The 20,229-nt window shown below is 40.9% G+C and overlaps 1 protein-coding gene across 4 annotated transcripts in view; it reads right to left on the minus strand.

The window, feature by feature from the left end:
- The window catches only part of CNOT6 (CCR4-NOT transcription complex subunit 6), an 81,984-nt gene extending 70,670 nt beyond the window's left edge, over positions 1 to 11,314 (minus strand). Inside the window, exon 1 of one of the 4 annotated variants that reach the window (XM_070460475.1) lies at positions 11,194 to 11,314. In XM_070460475.1, the coding sequence (XP_070316576.1) occupies positions 11,194 to 11,275 (82 nt within the window). In that variant the 5' untranslated portion in view covers positions 11,276 to 11,314. Of the gene's footprint in view, positions 1 to 3,238; positions 3,364 to 10,930 lie in introns of those variants that run through there. The other 3 variants (XM_020905638.2, XM_020905637.2, XM_070460483.1) reach the window with 3 other exon arrangements.
- Between the last annotated feature and the right edge of the window lie 8,915 nt (positions 11,315 to 20,229).

The raw sequence follows: 20,229 nt of genomic DNA on the forward strand, positions 1-20,229 counted from the left end.
ACAAAAATCTTACAACAGTGTAATCACACTACAAACCTTTCTTTTTACAAACATTAATTTAGGACTCCTTCCCTACCCCTCACCAACACAGGAGTCTGTAATTTCCTGCTTTGAGCTACTTGAACCATGAGGGTATTTCTAACGTTGCACTCTTTAACCCCACCCTAATTTTTTTTACGTCTCCTTCACCCACTCTACTACAGGATCTTTGCACTTACATTCAGAGCCTGGCAAGTAGTAAGTGCTCAGTGAATGTTGTCGTCGTTCAGTTGCTAAGTCGTGTCCTACTCCTTTGCGGAGCCCATGGACTGCAGCGTGCCAGGTTCTTCTGTCCATAGAACAGGCTACAGTCCTGGAGTGGGTTGCCATTTCCTTCTCCAGGAGACTTTCCAACCCAGGGATCAAACCCACATCTCCTGAATTGGCAGGCAGATTCTTTACCACTGAGCCACCAGGAAAGCCCAGACTTAAAGGTAAAAACTGTATAATCTTAGTGACATACTAGAGCATAATGAGAGCAAACCTCAAACAGGTGGCAGTAATGACAAAACTGCGCTGGGTGCTTATCTGCCACACTCTGCACCAGGCATGTAACAGCTAACATGTTGTGAGCACTCACCAAGTGGCAGGCCCTTCACATACATTACCTCATTTAATCCTCACAACTCCTCACAACTCTGTTCTTCATACATGAAGAAAGGAAGGGTCAGAGAAAGAGTCACTTGCCTAGATCACAGATACTAGTGGCACAACTGAGATTTTAACTCAAATCTGATCCAAAAGTCTGTGCTTTCAACCATTATGCAATAATTTCCTTGTATTATCTCGATTTAATCTCATAGCAGCCCATGAAGTAGACACTATCCTCTTTTTACTTTTGATGAGGAAACTGAGACTCTTACATTTAAATAACTTGCCCAAAGTCACACACACACTTGGTTAGTATTAGGTTGGTGCAAAAGTAATTGCAGTTTTAGCATTGTTGAAATTTGCTGTTTGATACTGGAATACATTCTTAAATAACTGTGATTATGTCATACATCATTTTAATGCCCAGTTCTTGCCTTTTTTTTTTTTTTTTTTGCTATTGACATTACTTTCTATGTATTTTATATTTATTTTAGATTATGGAAAAGATGTTAGACAAAAAGCAAATTCGAGCGATTTTCTTATTCAAGTTCAAACCAGGTTGTAAAGCAGGGGAGACGACTCTCAGCACCAGTGACGCATGTGGCCTGGGGAGCTGCTCAACACCAGTGACGCATGTGGCCTGGGGAGCTGCTCAACACCAGTGACGCATGTGGCCTGGGGAACTGCTACTGAACACACAGTGCAGCGGGGGTTCACGAAGTTCTGCAAAGGAGACGGGAGCCTTGAAGACGAGGAGTGTGGTGGCCGGCCATCAGAGGCTCACAGAGACCAACAGAAAGCATCATCAAAGACTGATCCTCTTACAACCACACAAGAAGCTGCTGAAGACTTCAACGTCCGGCTTTCGACAGCCACTCAGCGTGTGATGCCAATTGGAAAGGTGAAAAAGCGCGGTAAGTGGGTGCCTCACGAGCTGACCTAAAATTTTAAAAAAAATCATTGTTTTGAAGTGTCATCTTCTCTTATTCTACACAACAATGAACCATCTCTCAATCAGATTGTGACATGCAACGAAACGTGGATTTTATACAACTGGCGACAGTGGTTGAACCAAAAAGCTCCAAAGCTTCTCCCAAAGCCAGACTTGGTGGTCTGTTGCCAGTCTGATCCACTTCAGCTTTCTCATTCAGGGCAAAACCATTAAATCTGAGAGGTATGCTCAACAAATCAATGATATGTACCAAAAACTGCAATGCCTGAAGCCAGCACTGGTCAACAGAAAGGGCCCAATTCTTCTTCACGACAAGGCCTGACTGCACATCACACAGTCAAAGCTTCAAAAGCTGAAGAATTAATCGGGCTACAGAGGTTTGCCTCATCTGCCATATTCACCTGTCCTCGTAAACCAACTACCACTTCTAGCATCTCAACTTTTTGCTGGGAAAACACTTCCACAACCAGCAGGATGCAGAAAATGCCTTCCAAGTTTTTCAAAACCCAAAGCATGGATTTTTATGCTACAAGAATAAACAAAACTTTTTTCTTGTTGGCAAAAATGTGTGGATTATAATGGTTCCTATTTTGATTAATAAAGATTTCTGTTTCAGCCTACTTAAAATGATTCAGTCTGAAACCGCAATTATGTTTACAACAACCTAACAGAGCTAGGATTTGAACCTGGGACAATCTAGTTGCAAGCTGTGCACCAATGCCTCATACAACTCTAGAATTCTGTCACTGATGAAACCAAGATCTTCTGTGTTCATTCTTCAAATATTATGTTGCTAAGACCATGAGTCCTTGAGTTTCCTTCTCAGATATATGATCTTTACAAACTACTCTTCACTCATATTCTCCACTCCCAAACTCTGCCTAATATTTAAGACAGCAGATCTCAAATGCTATCATCTCAGGGTCCTTATACTCCAGTATCTCAAAGACCTTTTGTATGTGAGTTCTATCTATCAATATTTACTGCATTAGAAATAAGAACTAAGGAATTTTAAAATGTGCATTCTCACTAAATATTATAAACCTAGCACATGTTAACCACAACATTTTAATGAAAAGTAACTACTTCCAAAAACAAAGCAAAATTTTGCAAGAAGAGTGACACTGTCTTACATTTTTGCAAATCTTTAAGATCCAACATGCTGGAAGACAGCCTGTCTACTCTGAATTCAATTGATCAGATCACACACATTTGTTAGTCTATGAAAAACTGCACAGTATACTCACAAGAGGATGAGAATAAAAAAGGCAAGTAACATTGCATTGGTATTTCTAAAACTTTAAGGTTTCAGTAGCTACCTTTTCCTGTCTCCCAAAATGTCAACTCCTTAAATCCTTTTCTCACAGAGAATAAAAATAAACTTAAGGAGGGAATGGAAATCCACATCAGTATTCTTGCCTGGAAAATGCCATGGATAGAGAAGTTTGGCAGGCTATGTCCATTGGGTTGCAAAGAGTCAGACACGACTTAGCAACTAACACTTCTCATTTTAAGTTCATATTGGTTTAACTAAAATTTACAACCAGTAAAACCTCTGCAAAAAAGATTTTAAAATTATAATAAAATAGTCCTCCAAATACAGAGTCAAACAGCAGATGCAGTAGTCTAATTTCTCAAAGGAGAAGACTGGCATACCCATCTGTATCTGCAGCACCCAGTCAGTAACCAACAGCCTGTAAGAGTTTCCCAGACTGCTGTTGCGGGGGCTTCCCTGGTGGCTCAGCAGTAAAGAGTCTGCCTGCAATGCTGGAGGTGTAGGCTGATCCCAGGGTCGGGAAGATCCCCTGGAGAAGGAAATGGCAACCCACGTCAGCATTCTTGCCTGGGGAATTCCATGCACAGAGGAGCCTGGCAGGCTATAGTCCACGGGGCCTCAAGAGTCGGACACAACTTAGCAACTAAACCACCAACCACCATGACAGACTGCTCATAAAATGCACTTCTAACCATGTGCCTGTGCCTAATAACATGACTGAATATAAAATACAGGGAGAAGTGAGAGTGTCCTGCAATACCACAGAAACTACCAAGTTTGAAGGTCAAAAATGGTCAAATACTAACAAATTCAACTCAATAAATCAACTCAAGATATAACTACAAAGGTACACTAAATACAGGTCATCCACAAATTTCTATTTAAAATACAAATACTTCTTAGTATAGAAATCTTAATTTCTACATTTTAAGTCAAATATGAAGTACAGAGCAAAAGAACATATTAAGACAATCATGATTTATGATCTAATCAACAAAGCTGAATGCCATCTAATATGAAGAGCATTAAGTCACAATTTGTGTGGTGAAATATCACTGAGATCAAAAAGGTAAGGTGAGCCAGCCACCGGTATTAAATCTAAATCTTTTCTCTTAGCATGAGACAAGCAACAACCAATCCAACAATGATGGCTGCCAACAGAAATCTTTTCATTTCTTATCTTTTGCCATCTGGCAATTAGATGATTTTTCAATCATCTAAATTGCTCTTCCCTCTCTTATGATCACAATATTACAGCTACCCCCTTTTCTTGTCTTTCATTCACTAAGTTGCAACCAACTCTTTGTGACCCCATGGACTGCAGCACACCAGGCTTCCCTATCCTTCACTATTTCCCAGAGTTTGCTCATATTCATGTCCACTGACTCAGTGATGCTCTCTATCCATCTCTTCTTCTGCTACCCTCTTCTCTTTTTGCCTTCAGTCTCTCCCAGAATCAGGCTCTTTTCCAATGAGTCGGCTCTTTGTATTAGGAGGCCAAAGCTCTAGCTGAAGATAGAGCTTCAGCTTCACCGTCAGTCCTTCCAGTGAATACTCAGGGTTCATTTCCTTTAGGATTGACTGGTTTGAACTGCTTGCGGTCCAAGAGCTCTCCAGCACCATAACTGGAAGGCATCAATTCTTTAGCACTCAGCCTTCTTTATGGTCCAACTCTCACATTCATACATGGCTACTGGAAAAACCACAGCTTTAACTACATGGACTTTAGTTGGCAATGTGATGTTTTTGCTTTTTAAAATGCTGTCTACATTTGTCATAGTTTTCCTTCCAAGGAGCAAGTGTCTTTTAATTTCATGGCTGCAGTCACCATCCGCAGTGATTCTGGAGCCCAAGGAAAAAAAAACCTGTCACTGGTTCCCTTCTATTTGCCATGAAGTGATGGGACCAGATGCCAAGATCTTTGTTTACTGAATGCTGACTGTTAAGCCAGCTTTTTCACTCTCTTCTTACCCTCAAGAGGCTCTATAGCCCTCTTCACTTTCTGCCAGTGGTATCATCTGTGTATCTGAGGTTGTTGATATTTCTCCCTGTAATCTTCATTCCAGCTTGGGATTCATCCAGCCTGGCATTTTGCATGATGTACTCTGCATATAAGTTAAATAAGCAGGGTGACAATATACAGCCTTGTCATACTCCTTTCCCAATTTGGAACCAGTCAATTGTTCCATGTAAGGTTCTATTGCTTTTTGACCTGCATATAGGTTTCTCAGGAAGCAGGTAAGGTGGTCTAGTATTCCCATCTCTTTCAGAATTTTTCACAGTTGCTGTGATCCACACAGTCAAAAGCTTTAGCATAGTCAAAGATGTAGTAGTAGATGTTTTTTCTGGAATTCCCTTCCTTTCCCTATGGTCTAACAAATGTCAGCAATTTGATCTCTAGTTCCTCTATCTTTTCTAAATCCAGCTTGTCCATCTGGAAGTTCCTGCTTGAAGGATACTGAGCAACATCTTACTAGCATGTGAAATGAGCTCAATTGTACAGTAGTCTGAACATTCTTTGGCACTGTCCTTCTCTGGGATTGGAATGAAAACTGACGTCTTCCAGGCCTGTGAGCACTGCTGAGTTTTCCAAAATAGCTGGCTTATTGAGTGCGGCACTGTTAACAGCATCACCTTTTAGGATTTGAAATAGCTCAGCTGGAATTCCATCACCTCCACTAGCTTTGTTTGTAGTGATGCTTCCTAAGGCCCACTTGATTTCACACTCCAGGATGTCAGCTCTATGTGAGTGACCACACCATATCTCATTGCAATTTTGGCCTTTTGAGACATTCAACATTTATTCTAGCTGCTAAGTCATATATACAATCATTGTGGGAAGTTCTAGTATGCTAGAAATCAATTTTGACCCTCTAGTCCTTTTCCCCCCTGAAAACTAAGACAAAAAATCATTCACAAAATGCTGACCATATAAATCATGAAGCCTTTAACAATTCTAGAATATTTCTCTTACAAGGACTTAAGTGAAGTCCTAAGGACTTTCTGACCCCAGTTTCTTGACCGTGTTCATCAAGCCTTCACATTTTTACTATGTCTCCTAAAAAAGCATGTCACACACACAATTTCCCCACCCCTACCCACCTAAAGTCTCAATGAATCCCTGTTATACACAAACTTACATCCCAGCACTTTAAGAAAGAGCTTAAGACCATTCACAAACTATTTCTGGCAACTCCTCCTGTCCCTTACATCTTTGCAACCTGTTTTTCAGTCCAAATTGTACGTAACCTGTATTTGCACATGCTCTTTCTTCCCACTGAAATGCCCTACTCAGTCTAACAAACCGCTATTCAACTTTCAACATTCAGCCCAAAGGCCTCTGCAGTGAATCCCCCGTTTCCGAAGCAGAATTAGATGCTCCTTCTTTGGCGGTGGTGATTTAGTTGCTAACTCATGTCCAACTCTTGCGACTCGCCAGGTTCCTCTGTCCATGAAATTCTCCACGTAAGAATACTGGAGTGGGTAGCCATTCCCTTCTCCAGCGGAATCTTCCCAACCCAGGGACTGAACCCAGGTCTCCTGTACCGCAGGCAGATTCTTTACCATTTGAGCCACCAGGGAAGCCTCTGCTCCTTCTTTAGCATCCCCCAAATGCTTTGTGTATTCCTCATGTAACCTGATGAGCACTTTATTGGTTCATTTGTTTTTCTCTCTGCACCATTATAAGCCCACTTGAAATAAAAGAGCATAAGCCCCACTACTGTTGCTGTTGTTCAGTCGCTAAGTCTTGACTCTTTTCGACCCCATAAACTGCAGCACACCAGGCGCCTCCATTCTCTACTATCTCCCAGAGTTGGCTCAAATTAATGTCCACTGAGTCGATGACACTTTCCAACCATCCCGATTACAGCAGCAAGTCTAAAACAGCATGTTTCAGGTATTTTTGGAACTGAGTTTTAGCACTACTTTAAAATGCTACATTGAAGTGTAATCAGTTCTACTATATCATTTATTCTGAAAATAATCTGTTCCAACGTGACTGATATATTAGAAAACTTGAGCACAGCACAAAATTCCCATTTGCTTATGTATGATTTTGTCTGAGAAAAACACTTAAAAAAGGTAGAACCTGCCCCTGGCTGAACAGAGCTACATAGAAATTTACGAAATACACACACCTTAAAACACCTATCAGCTCCATCAGTTCAGTCTGTGTGTACACATATGCTGAGCCCCATCTATCCACATTTGGTGTTATTATAACATTCCATTTGATTTCAGGTAACCCTCTTTCCATCACTTTACAATAACTCACAAGCAGCAACCCTTCTGATGCCATTTCCACAAGCAAACCAGGTCTTTTTCAAGGTAAAGTGTCACATTTATCATGGTATTTGTTCAGCTGCTCAGCTGTGTCCAACTTTTGCAACCCCATGGACTGCAGCACCCCAGGCTTCCCTGTCCTTCATTATCTCCAGGAGTTTGGTCAAACTCAAATTCATTGAGTCGATGATACCATCCAACCATCTCCTCTGTCGTCCCCTTCTCTTCCTGCCCTCAATCTTTCCCACCATCAGGGTCTTTTCACAATGAGTCAGCTCTTCACATCAGCTTCACGTTGGAGCTTCAGCTTCGGCATCAGTCCTTCCAATCTATATTCAGAGTTGATTTCCTTTAGGATTGACTGCTTTGATCTCCTTGCTGTCCAAAGGACTCTGAAGAGTCTTCTCCAGCACCTGTGGTATTTATGTATTCCTTAATCATTTAACATGTATAAAACTATGCTACTATTTTTATCAGGTTCCTTTTTTAAAAAATAAAGTCCTTGACAATGTTTTGAGTGTTGTGTCCCAGTACCATTTTTCCCAAAAGGCCTATAGTTTTTACTGCACAATTCTGCCTACCATGGTGACTTTTAGGAACCTATATGTTGCTCTGGGCTTCCCTGGTGGTTCAGAATCCACCTACCAATGCAAGAGACTTCGGTTCAATCCCTGGTTGGGAAGGTTCCCTGAAGAAAGGAATGCCAACCCACTCAGGTATTCGTGCTTGGCTTGGGAAAATCCCATGGACAGAGGAATCTGGCAGGAACCCCAGTCCATGGGGTCTCAAGAATCAGACATGACTTAAAAACTAAACCACCACCACCATACAGAAGGGAAAACTCTGTCCTCCACCCAATTTCACAGAATGTTTACAGTTCATATCCTCCAGACCATCAGGACAGCCATAACCTTTAAGCTTGGTGGCTCTCACTTCTGGTGAGCAAAGGGGTGATTTTTCCAGCTTAACTGCTACAGTCTGCCTCAGCCTAACTGAGAAGACAAGTTCTGAAAGCCTGAATGCCTACCTACAGTACCACTATATGGGTTTCATTGTTTTGATTGCTCTTAATTTTCAAAACATTTTAAATTACCCTGTATTACAGAGCAATTGAACCGAGTCCTCAAGCTCACTACAAAAGAGATCACAGAAACAAAATACCCTATATCCAAGTTTAAAATAGATTCAGATTCACTAACTTCACACTATCTCAAATGTGACTTTCTTATATGTAGGGCCTCCACTTAATTGCCCACACTGATGCCTAAATGATCTCTAAATCACATTGCTCCCCTCTGAAAAATATTTTGCTCTTTCCTTTGCTACAGGATAAAGATATAAACCTCACTTTTAACTTAATAAGCATGGTTCTTCAAAATCTAGGATGGACATTTGCAGGCTCATCTCCAGTCACTCTCCTTTTCAGTAACATATCACCACTGGCCTTACCCCAACACTTGGCACCTCAGTGAACCCAGAGTTCCTTATGTTTGAAATGACCCATCTCCCCAGTTTGACAAACCTAATTCCATATTATTTTCTGTAAACTGCGCCCACACCTTCTACAAATTTAATCATTCTCTCCTGTTCTCCCACAGCCTCTGTACACCCACTAAGACTACAGCAACAAGAAGACAGCAACTATTATTCACTTTTTAATTCTCAGGGTCCAACACTGTGTCCAGCATATACTACTCCTTGCACATAAGTTATCAAGAAAATAAAAACAGAAGAGAGAGCGGTAAAGCCCAGAGAAAGGTAAGATTAAGGCAGCCTAAATGAGCCCCCACCTTACATGCAAATAAACACTTTAAAAAGCAGTTTTTCAACCAGTGCACCTTAAGTATGAGAAAGTTACAAGGGTGCTAAAGAGTCCTCATGCTTTATGACCCAAAAACTACAAGCTGTGAGCAGCCTTGACCATTTATTCCAGTATGCCTTACATATATTACCCCTTTCTGCTGCACTACAATATGAAAAAGGTTTATGCTTTAAAGAACATTAAAAGAAGGCTAACATGAACACAGTGGAATGCCTAAGCACTAACCAAAATGCATTATTTATAAACCACAGGTACAGAAGCAAATGCCAGTATCTATAGTCAGGACTAAGTTCTATAACCAACTTCATGTCTATTCAAGAGTCTGAAAAGTTTTACTTTGCCACCAAGGTCTAAGAAAACTGAAAATCCCTACAACAAACATGCATTCAGAAGAGCTTCTTCATCTATTAACACATTACCACTGAGGAAGACACTTCTGAAACTATGCAAAATCTTCTTAGCTTCACAAAAAACTTTGTCTTTCGTCACATCCTTGCTTTTTGACCATTTCATTAAGTGTCTTGTTCACCTACTGAAACTGATCAGACTCAACTACTTCAAATAACTTCCATTCATTAAAACACACTCTGCCCTCCCAAAAGAACTAATCTTTGTCAAGTACATCACTCTCATGTGCTCTCACACTTACACAAAACCTGGTCCTTTCCCTCTTAACTGTAATATCTTGGGCAAGTCGCTTTAACCTTTCTAAGTTTGTTTCCTCATTAGTAGCTATTCAAAAATTTTGTTTAAAGCAAGTCGACTGTACTAGATCACTGGTCTCAAAATATTAAGCTATTTTTATTCTAAAAGTCATCACATTCTAAAGACTGGAATAATTACTCTGACAGCAATTACAAAACAAGTCTTCAAAACCTTTTTATCAATGGACATAGCTCCTACAGCCTACAAAACTGTTTTGGGATGATAAACTCTAGTGCATTCAGAAAAACGAAAAGTGTAATTATATGCCATTTTATTTTTCACCTGTTCATATTCACCCTCTTCCTCCCCAAAATTACAATCCCCAGACACAAAGAGGCAAGAAGATTCTGCACTACCACTAATGGGGCAATCCACCTGGAAATAAGTATGGGAACTCATATTCAAGGAGATTATTTAAACCTCAGTTTAACACAATAACACATCCAAAAAGGACAAGCAAAACGACCATTCACAACTTGGTCTTTTGCAGTTAACAGTTCAAGAATAGGTTACAGGTATTACTTAGCAAGTTCTTCAAGAAAGGTATAGAAGGAGAAGAGTCAAAAGAAAAAAAGCTACTGAAGAAAATAATGACTGGTACTTACAAAATAGGAGGAAAGACAAGATTTAGGTTATTAAACATAAAAGCTTCAAGTAAATGTATCTCTGAGTCCTCAGCAATATCCTAATCTCTCCATCTGCTGCTAAGGGCTTCTTTAACCATGGCATTCCCATCCTTCCAATCCATCCTCCCCCCCCGCAAAAAATAATTGCATTAAACTTAATTTTAAACACATTTGGGGGGAACAGTTTCCCGCTCTGCGGTAACTGCGAAGTTCCATACTACACTTCGCGCAATCCCACACTGCCACTTCTCCAAAGTTGCCACCCATCCTGGCCAAGAGTACCAGACACCAACTCTCCTCTTGCGAGTGACCAGAGCCAGAGTCGAGAGCCAGGGCATCCCCCCAACTCCGGAGCCCCCCTGCGTGCCCCCACCTCCGCCGTCAATCAACACCCCTCAGCCCCGGCCTCTGCGCGGGGGCGCGGTCCCGGAACCTGCGGGATCGCGACAGCTGCGCATCTAAGGACCCCTCAACAGCCGCCATCTCCTCCAAGCTGCAGGCCCGACGCCCACAAAACTTAAGGAGCTCTGGCTCCAGTGCCCCGCGCTACGGTCCCCGGGACACGACTGAGAGGGGCCCGTGCACCGCCAGTGCGAGGAGCAGCGCCGGCTGGGCCTCGGACCGGTCTCGCTCACCTCCTGCGGTGCACCGCCTTCCTCCGCCGCTGCCGCCGCCTCCTCCCTGTGAGTGCAGCGGGGTCTGACCTGTGGAACCACCATACCAGTCCCGCCCGCAGCTGCAGCGCCGCCGTCGCCGCTCCGCTGCCGCCTTAGTCGCCGCTCTTTGTTCCCCCTCCGCGATCCACCGCGTCAGCCGCCCGCTTCAGCCTCCTCGACGGGCCGCCACTACGCCCTCCCGGCCTCTCGGCCTCCGGTCTCTCCCTTTTCGCTGCACCCACCGCTGCCTTCGCCTCCGCGCAGCCGACGCCGCCGCCACCGACGCCGCCGCCTCCTCCTCCTCCGCGTCCCCCTTGTTTTCATTGAAAGCAAACAAGCATCATGGCGGCGGCCGCCGTCCCCCTCCCCCACCTCACCCCCTCAGCAGCGAGCGAGCGAGCGAGAGAGCGCCGCCACCGACGCTGCCGCTCCAACATCCCGGGCGCCCATTGGCCACCGCCGCAGGGCGCGACCACTCAGCATCCGGGGCGGTCGCTCTCCGCTCGCAGCTTCCGCAGGCCCCGCCCTTTCTCTGCCCTATCCCGGGCTCCGGGGAGCAAGTGACCAGTGCCCGCCTCTCAGGGTCTGAGTTCCCGTCTTCCCGCTGTCTTCGCTTGTTACTGCCTTGTCGCTTATACTTAATCATCTTCTTAACGCTCCTACTCTTTCCAACTAACTCTTTGTTCTTCTTTTTTGGTCTCAGGCCGTTCAGTTTTGTCCCTCTCTTCTCTTTTTTTCCTTGATTCCCTTTCGTTTGGCCTGTCAGTTACTTGGAAACAGGACAGGCTTTCAGACTTCTGAGCTTAGCCAGTATCTTGATCTCTCTAAAGACAAGACATTTAGTCGTGAATGATTCTTCTGGCCTCAGATATGCAGAAAATGATAGTTAATGGCCCGTTTCAGTCCTCAAATGGTTGTTCACTAAATTCAAGGACAATTCTGGTGGTGAGATCCTAGCCAGATGTAACTGTCCTGAGCTGTATTCGAAGATCAAGATGTTCCTTTATGGTGGTGGTTGAAGATGAGCAGAGAAAGGACTGAGCTGATAAATGGTGTTTGCATGAGGGTGCATTAGTTAACTAGTGGTCAAGGCCCTGTGCTCCAAGCAGGGCAGAGAGAAGAATCCGGCTCCAGCCTGCCAGGGGTAAGGTCACAGCATGGGCGTGAGAGGCACGCCCTGCAGACTGTTAAAATCCAATAAAGATGCATGGAGCAACGGACTGGGTCAAAATTGGTTAAGGAGTAGGACAAGGCTGTATATTGTCACCCTTCTTATTTAACTTATTTGCAGAGTATATATCATGTGAAATGCTGGGCTGGATGACTCCCAAACTGGAATCAAGATTGCGGGAGCTATATCAACAGCCTCAGATAGGCAAATTATACCACTCTAATGACACAAAGTGAAGAGGAACTAAAGAGCCTCTTGATGAGGGTGAAAGAAGAGAGTGAAAAAGCTGGCTTAAAACTCAACCTTCAGTAAATGAAGATCATGGCATCTGGTCCCATCACTTCATGGCAAATAGAAGGGATAAAAGTGGCAGCAGGGACAGATTTTATTTTCTTGGACTCCGAAATCACTGTGGGTGGTGACTGCAGCCATGAAATTAAAAGACACCTGCTCCTTGGAAGAAAAGCTATGACAAAACTAGATAGCATATTAAAAAGCAGAGACATCATTTTGCTGACAAAGACCCCTATAGTCAAAGCTAAGGTTTTTCCAGTTGTTGTATACAGATGTGAGAGTTGGAACATAAAGAAGGCTGAGCGCTGAAAAATTGCTGCTTTGGAATTGTGGTGCTGGAGAACACAACTGAGAGTCCCTTGGACTGCAAGGAGATCAAACCAGTCAATCCTAAAAGGAAATCAAGACTGAATATTCACTGGAAGGACTGATGCTGAAGCTCCAATACTTTGGCCACCTGATGCGAAGAGCCGACTCATGGAAAAGACTTTGATGCTGGAGAATATTGAAGGCATAAGGAGAAGGAGCATCACCAACTCGGTGGACATGAATTTGAGCAAACTCTGGGAGATAGTGAAGAACAGGGGAGCCTAGTGTGCTGCAGTCTGTGGGGTTGCAAAGAGTCGGACATGAATTAGTGACTGACAGCAAAAACAACAAATAATGGTGAGCCCAGTAAATCAATAGTTGGGAATTTGGGCTTAATTGGGTGCTCAGGAAGGAAAACTGACCAACCTCTAGCCAGGGTCAAGATATCGTTTACAAAAATTATATTACTCTGTATTATTTTACAGTCCCAGCAGCAATTTATCATGGATCCAGTTTCTCCACATCCTCACCATCATTTGTATTATTACTATATTTATTTCTGTAATTAGGAATGGTATGTATTTGGTATGCCATTTTATTTGGCATTTTCCTAATGATGTTGAATGTCTTTTCATGTGCTTATTTTCCATATGCATATCTTATTTCATAAAACGTCTATGCATATTTTTTGCCTGTTTTAAAAGTTAGATTGTCTTTTTAAATGTTTGAGATGTTCTTTGTAAGTTCCACATGCAAATCCTCTGTCAAATATGTGATTTGCAAATATGTCCTTTTCCATAATTTGTCTTTTTATATTCATTAATAGGGTCAATTGCTGAGCAAAAGTTTATATTTTATAAGGTTCAATTAATCAAATTTTCCTTTTATGAGTCATACTTTTGGTTAAGAATTCTTTGCCTAATAGGTCTTGAATATTTTATCCTATTTTTTTTTCTAGAAGTTTTACATTTTACATACTTGTAAAAACTCACCATTTTGATTTAAAATTTGTATAAAGTTGAAGGATTAGTTTAAGATTTTTTGTTTTTGCTGTGGGTACCTACTTCAGCACCATTTACTGAAAACCCTATCTCTCTCACTGGAATGATTTTTTTCCTTTGTTAAAAGTAGATGGACAAATTTGTGTAGATCTATTTCTTCATTTTCTATCTGTTCCATTCATCTATATGACTATCCCTCTGCTAATATGATACTGTTATTATTATTGTAGCTAGTAGCAAACACTTCACATTTCAAAGAATGATTGCTCCCACTTTTCTGTTTTTAATTTGTTTTCGCTCTTTTAGGTCCTTTGCATCTAAAATTTTGAATAAGCCTTTCTATATTTATAAAAATAAATCTTGTTAAGATTTCATTAAGGATTGTGGTAAATCTGTAAATGAGTTTGGAAAGAATTACCATCTTTGCTATGTTGAATCTTTCAAATCTTGAACAAGTTATGTATCTTTATCAGCATTTCATAAATTTTACCATATTGATCCTGTGCATGTTTTGTTAGATTTATACCTATTTCATTTCTTTGGAGCAATTCTAAGTAGTATCTTTTTTTTTTTCCATTTATTTTTATTAGTTGGAGGCTAATTACTTTACATCATTGCAGTGGTTTTTGTCATACATTGAAATGAATTAGCCATGGATTTACATGTATTCCCCACCAGGATAAGTAGTATCTTTAGTTTTGGTTTTCACTTGAATGTCATCAGCATATAGAAATACATTTGCTAGTAACTTTGTATCCTGCCATCTTTCTGAACTCACTTACTAATTCTAGATGATTTTTGTACATTCCTTGGAATTTACAACATAAGCAAGCATGTTGTCTGCAAGTAGAGAAAAGTTTTATTTCTTTCATTCCAATCTGGATGTCTTCTTCTTCTTCTTTTTTTTTTTTTTTTTGCATTTCCTTGACTTGTGACAGTGTTTAGAAATTCCAGTATTATGTTGAGTAGGAGTGGTAAAACCAGATATTGTTGCCTTGTTTTCTCAGTCTCATAGGGAAAGTCATACCATTAAGTATGATGTTCTCTATTGGCATTGTAAATATTCTTTATGAGATTAAGTCCTTTTTTATTCCATAGAATTTGTATCATGAATGATTAACTTGTTGAATTTAGTCAAATGTTTCTCCTGTGTAAATTGAAATGTTCATATGACCTTCATCCTTGGTTGTGAAATATGTAGCCAACCTTTATAACTGGAAAGATAAACCCCACTTGATTGTGGTATATCATCTTTTTATCTGTTCTTTAATTTGCTAAATTTTTCTGAGGATTTTTACATCTAAATTTATGAGGGGTAATGGTCTGTGGTTTTCTTTGTTGTGCTATTTTTGTCTAATTTGGGGATCAGAATAGGATAGGCTCATAAAATTAGTTGGAAAGTGTCCTTCCTCTCTTATTTTCTGAAATAGATTAAAATCATTTATTAATTCTTTCAATGTTTGGTAAAATACTCCAGTGAAGTCATCTGGGCTTAGAGATATTTTTTCCATCTTTTTATTCTGAAGCTACCTCTGTCATCATGTTTGAAGTGAATTTCTTATAAACAACATAGAGTTGAGTTATTATTTTTTTAATCTACTCTTCCACAGTTTGTGGAAAATTCTTAAAAGAGATAGGAACACCAGATCACCTGACCTGCCTCTTGAGAAATCTGTATGCAGGTCAGGAAGCAGTAGTTAGAACTGGACATGGAATGGGGAAAAACAGACTGGTTCCAAATAGGGAAAGGAGTATGTCGAGGCTGTATATTGTCACCCTGCTTATTTAACTTATATGCAGAGTACATCATGAGAAATGCTGGGCTGGATGAAGCACCAGCTGGAATCTAGATTGCAGGGAGAAACATCAATAACCTCAGATATGCAGATGACACCACCCTTATGGCAGAAAGTGAAGAAAAACTAAAGAGCCTCTTGATGAAGGTGAAAGAGGAGGGTGAATGTTGGCTCAACATTCAGAAAACTAAGATCATGGCATCTGGTCCCATCACTTCATGGCAAACAGATGGGGAAACAATGGAAACAGTGACAGACTTTATTTTCTTGGGCTCCAAAATCACTGCAGATGGTGACTGCAGCCTTGAAATTAAAAGAGGCTTGCTCCTTGGAGGAAAAGTTATGGCCAACCTAGACAGCATATTAAAAATCAGAGACATTATTTTGTCAACAAAGGTCCATCTAGTCAAGGCTATGGTTTTTCAAGTAGTCATATATGGTTGTGAGAGTTGGATTATAAAGAGGGCTGAGTGCCAAAGAATTGATGCTTTCAAACTGTGGTGTTGGAGAAGACTCTTGAGAGTCCCTTGGACTGCAAGGAGATCCAACCAATCCATCCAAAAGGAAATCAGTCCTGAATATTCATTGGAAGGAATGATGCTGAAGCTGAAACTCTTAATACTTTGGCCATCTGATGCGAAGAACTGACTCATTTGAAAAGACCCTATGCTGGGAAAGATTGAAGGTGGAAGGAGAAAGGGATGACGGAGGATGAGATGGTTGGATGGCATCACTGACTCAATGGACATGAGTAAACTCCAAGAGTTGGTGATGGACAGGGAGGCATGGCATGCTGCAGTCCCTGGGGTCATAAATAGACACAACTGAGCAACTCAACTGAACTGAACTGAATCCACTCTTCCAAATCTGTATTTTTTCCCCAAGTCTGTCTTTTAATTGGTGTATTTAGACTATTTACATTGAAAGCAATTGTCAATATGTGTGTGTGCGTATGTGCACTTAGTCATGTCTCACTCTTTTTGACCGCCTGGACTATAGCCTGCCAGATGCCTCTGTCCATGGAATTTTCCAGGCAAGAATACTCGAGAAGATTGCCATTTCCTTCTCCAGGGGATCTTCCCAACCCAAGGATCAAACCCACATCTCTTGCATATCCTGCATTGGCAGGTGGGTTCTTTACCAGCTGAGCCACCAGGAAGTCCCCCGTTGAAGTTATACTGTCAATACATTAAAAGTTATAGCACCTTTTTGCTTCATCCATAAAATATAGTTAAGGAAACTCATTCAGTAATGGATAATCTATTGTGTTTACTTCTGTTTACTAATTGTATCATTCTTCTTTCTTGAGTTCCTTTCTTTTTTGTGAACTCCTTTTAGCCATTCTTTAAGAATATATCTGCTGGCAATAAACTCTCTTAGAAGTCCTTTATCTGAGAATGTCTTTATTGTCTTCTCTTTTTTGAAGGATAGTTTCACCAGATTTACACTTGAGTTGACAGTTTTTCATTCATCACTTGAAAAATGTTATGCCACTTCCTTCTAGCCCCATGGTTTCAGAAGAGAAATCCACTGTTATTTGAATTGCTGTTGCTTTGTAAGTAGTACATTATTTCTCTCAAGCTTTTTCAATTTTTTCCCTTTGTTTTTAGTTTACAGAAGTATACTCGTGATGTGTCCTGGTGTGGATTTATTTGGGTTTCTCATATTTGGGATTCTCTCTGATTCATGAATCTGTACGTTTATGTCTTTCACCAAGGTTGGGAGATTTTCAACCATTATTTCTTTGATTATCTTTTTGGTCCCACATCTTCGTCTGCTCCTCTAGCCCTGGTTGTATGGATCCTTTATTATAGACCCACAGGTCCCTGAGTCTCTGTTTATTATTTTTCAGTCTATTCTCTGTATTTCAGATTGTCTTCAAGTTCAATGATTCTATCTTTTGTCGTCTCCAATCTACTGTTGTGTCTATTCAGTGAGGTTTTAAATTTTGGATGTTGTATTTTTCAGTTCTACAGTTTCCATTTGATCCTATTTTATAATGTTTTTCTTTGCTGAAACTTCATGAGTTTCCAGATAATTTATAATTGATTGTTGAAGTGTTTTTATGCCAGGCCAGTTCAGTTCAGTCACTCATTAGTATCTGACTCTTTGTGACCCCCATGGACTGCAGCACGACAGGCTTCCCTGTCCATCACCAAATCCTGGAGCTTGCTCAAACTCATGTCCATCAAGTTGGTGATGCCATCAAACCATCTCATCCTCTATTGTCCTCTTCTCCTCCTGTCTTCAATCTTTCCCAGCATCAGGGTCTTTTCCAGTGAGTCAACTGTTCGCATCAGTGGCCAAAGTATTAGAGCTTCTGCTTCAGCATCAGTCCATCCAGTGAATATTCAGGACTGATTTCCTTTAGGATTGACTAGTTTGATCTCCTTGCAGTCCAAAAGACTCTCAAGAGTCTTATCCAACACCACCGTTCAAAAGCATCAATTCTTTGGTGCTCAACTTTTCTTTATGGTCCGAACTCTCACATCCATACATGACTACTGGAATAATCATAGTTTGACTATACAGACCTTTGTTGGTAATGTCTCTGCTTTTTAATATGCTGTCTAAGTTTGTCATAACTTTTCTTCCAAAGAGTAAACGTCTTAATTTCATGGCTGCAGTTACCATTTACAGTGATTTTGGAGTCCAAGAAAATAAAGTCTGTCACTGTTTCCATTGTTTCCCCATCTATTTGCCATGAAGTGGTGGGACAAGATGCTATGATCTTAGTTTTTGAATGTTGAGTTTTAAGCCAGTTTTTTCACTCTCCTCTCACTTTCATCAAGAGGCTCTTTACTTCCTCTTAGCTTTCTGTCATAAGGGTGCTGTCATCTGTGTGTGTATCTGAGGTTATTGATATTTCTCCCTATAATCTTAATTCCAGCTTGTGCTTTATCCTGTCTGGTATTTCATACAATGTATTCTGCATGTAAGTTAAATAAGCAAAGTGACAATATACACCCTTGACATACTCCTTTCCCAATTTGGAACCAGTCCATTGTTTCATGTCCAGTGCTAACTGTTGTTTTTTGACCTGCATACAGATTTCTCAGGAGGCAGGTAAGGGGGTCTGGTATTCCCAATTCTTGAAGAATTTTCCACAGTTTGTTGTGATCCACACAGTCAAAGGCTTTGGTGTAGTCAATGAAGCAGAAGTAGATGTTTTCCTGGAACTCTCTTGCTTTACCAGTGATCCAATGGATGTTGGCAATTTGATCTCTGGTTCCTCTGTCTTTTCTAAGTCCAGTTTAAACATCTGGAAGTTCATGGTTCATGTACTGTTGAAGCCTGGCTTGGATAATTTTGAGCGTTACTTTGCTAGCGTGTGAGATGAGTGCATTGTGCAGTATTCTGAACATTCTTTAACATTGCCTTTCTTTGGGATTGGAATGCAAACTGTCTTTTCCAGTCCTGTGGCTGCTGCTGAGTTTTCCAAGTTTGCTGGCATATTGAGTACAGCACTTTCACAGCATCATCTTTTAGGATTTGAAATTGCTCAATTGGAATTGCATCACCTGCACTAGCTTTGTTCTTTGTGATTCTTCCTAAGGCCCACTTGACTTCACACTCCAGGATGTCTGGCTCTAGATGAGTGATCACATCATCATGGTTAAATGGATCATTAAGATCTTTATTGTGTAGTTTTTCTGTGTATTCTTGCCTCCTTTTCTTAAATCTTCTGCTTCTGTTAGGTCCATACTGTTTCTGTCCTTTATTGTGCCCATCTTTGCATGAAATATTCCATTGGTATCTCTGATTTTCTTGAGATCTCTAGTCTTTCCTATTCTATTGTTTTCCTCTATTTCTTTGCACTGATCACTTAGGAAGGCTTTCTTATCTCTCCTTGCTATTCTTTGGAGCTCTGCTTTCAGATGGATATATCTTTCCTTTTCTTCTTTGCTTTTTGCTTCTCTTCTTTTCTCATCTGTTTGTAAGGCCTCCTCAGACAACCATTTTTCCTTGTTGTATTTCTTCTTCTTGGGGATGGTTTTGTTCACTGCTTCCTGTACAGTGTTTCAAATCTCTATCCATAGTTCTTCAGGCATTCTATTATATCTACACTCTTGAATCTATTTCTCGCTTCCATTGTATAATCATAAGGGATTTGATTTAGGTTATACTTGAATGGTCTAGTGGTTTTCCCTACTTTCTTCAATTTCAGTCTGAATTTGGCAATAAGGAGTTTGTGGTCTGAGCCACAGTCAGCTCCAGTCTTGTTTTTGCTGACTGTATAGAGCTTTTCCATCTTTGGCTGAAAAATTATAATCAATCTGATTTCAGTATCGACCATCTGGGTTTTTATGCCAGCCGCTTTCAAATCCTTGTCAGATAATTCCAACATCTGATTCATCTCAGCATTGGCCTCACTTGACTATCTTTTCTCATTTGGATAGTGGTCTTCCTGCATCTTTGTATGACAAGTGAGTTTCTTTAGTACTGTTCCATTTTGGTTAGTTTTTCAGGGCACTCTCAGTCCCACTTAATCTTCAGTGTTACCAGGCAGTCACCACGTTAGTCTGTGGTTTCTGTCTGCTCTTGTAGATTCCGTTCCAACGACAGTTTAGTTTTCTGCGTCCTTGTCATGCATTGTGGTCAGCTTTGTCGCCCTAGTATTGCTGCGCTTCTGCGCAGTGCTGGCTGGTGCCACATGTTGGAGCAGGATGTACTTCTTGAGTTTGCCTGCTGCTTGACGTCTACAGC

The sequence above is a fragment of the Odocoileus virginianus genome, chromosome 3, assembly GCF_023699985.2.
Source record: "Odocoileus virginianus isolate 20LAN1187 ecotype Illinois chromosome 3, Ovbor_1.2, whole genome shotgun sequence".
In the NCBI taxonomy this organism is placed as follows: domain Eukaryota; kingdom Metazoa; phylum Chordata; class Mammalia; order Artiodactyla; family Cervidae; genus Odocoileus; species Odocoileus virginianus.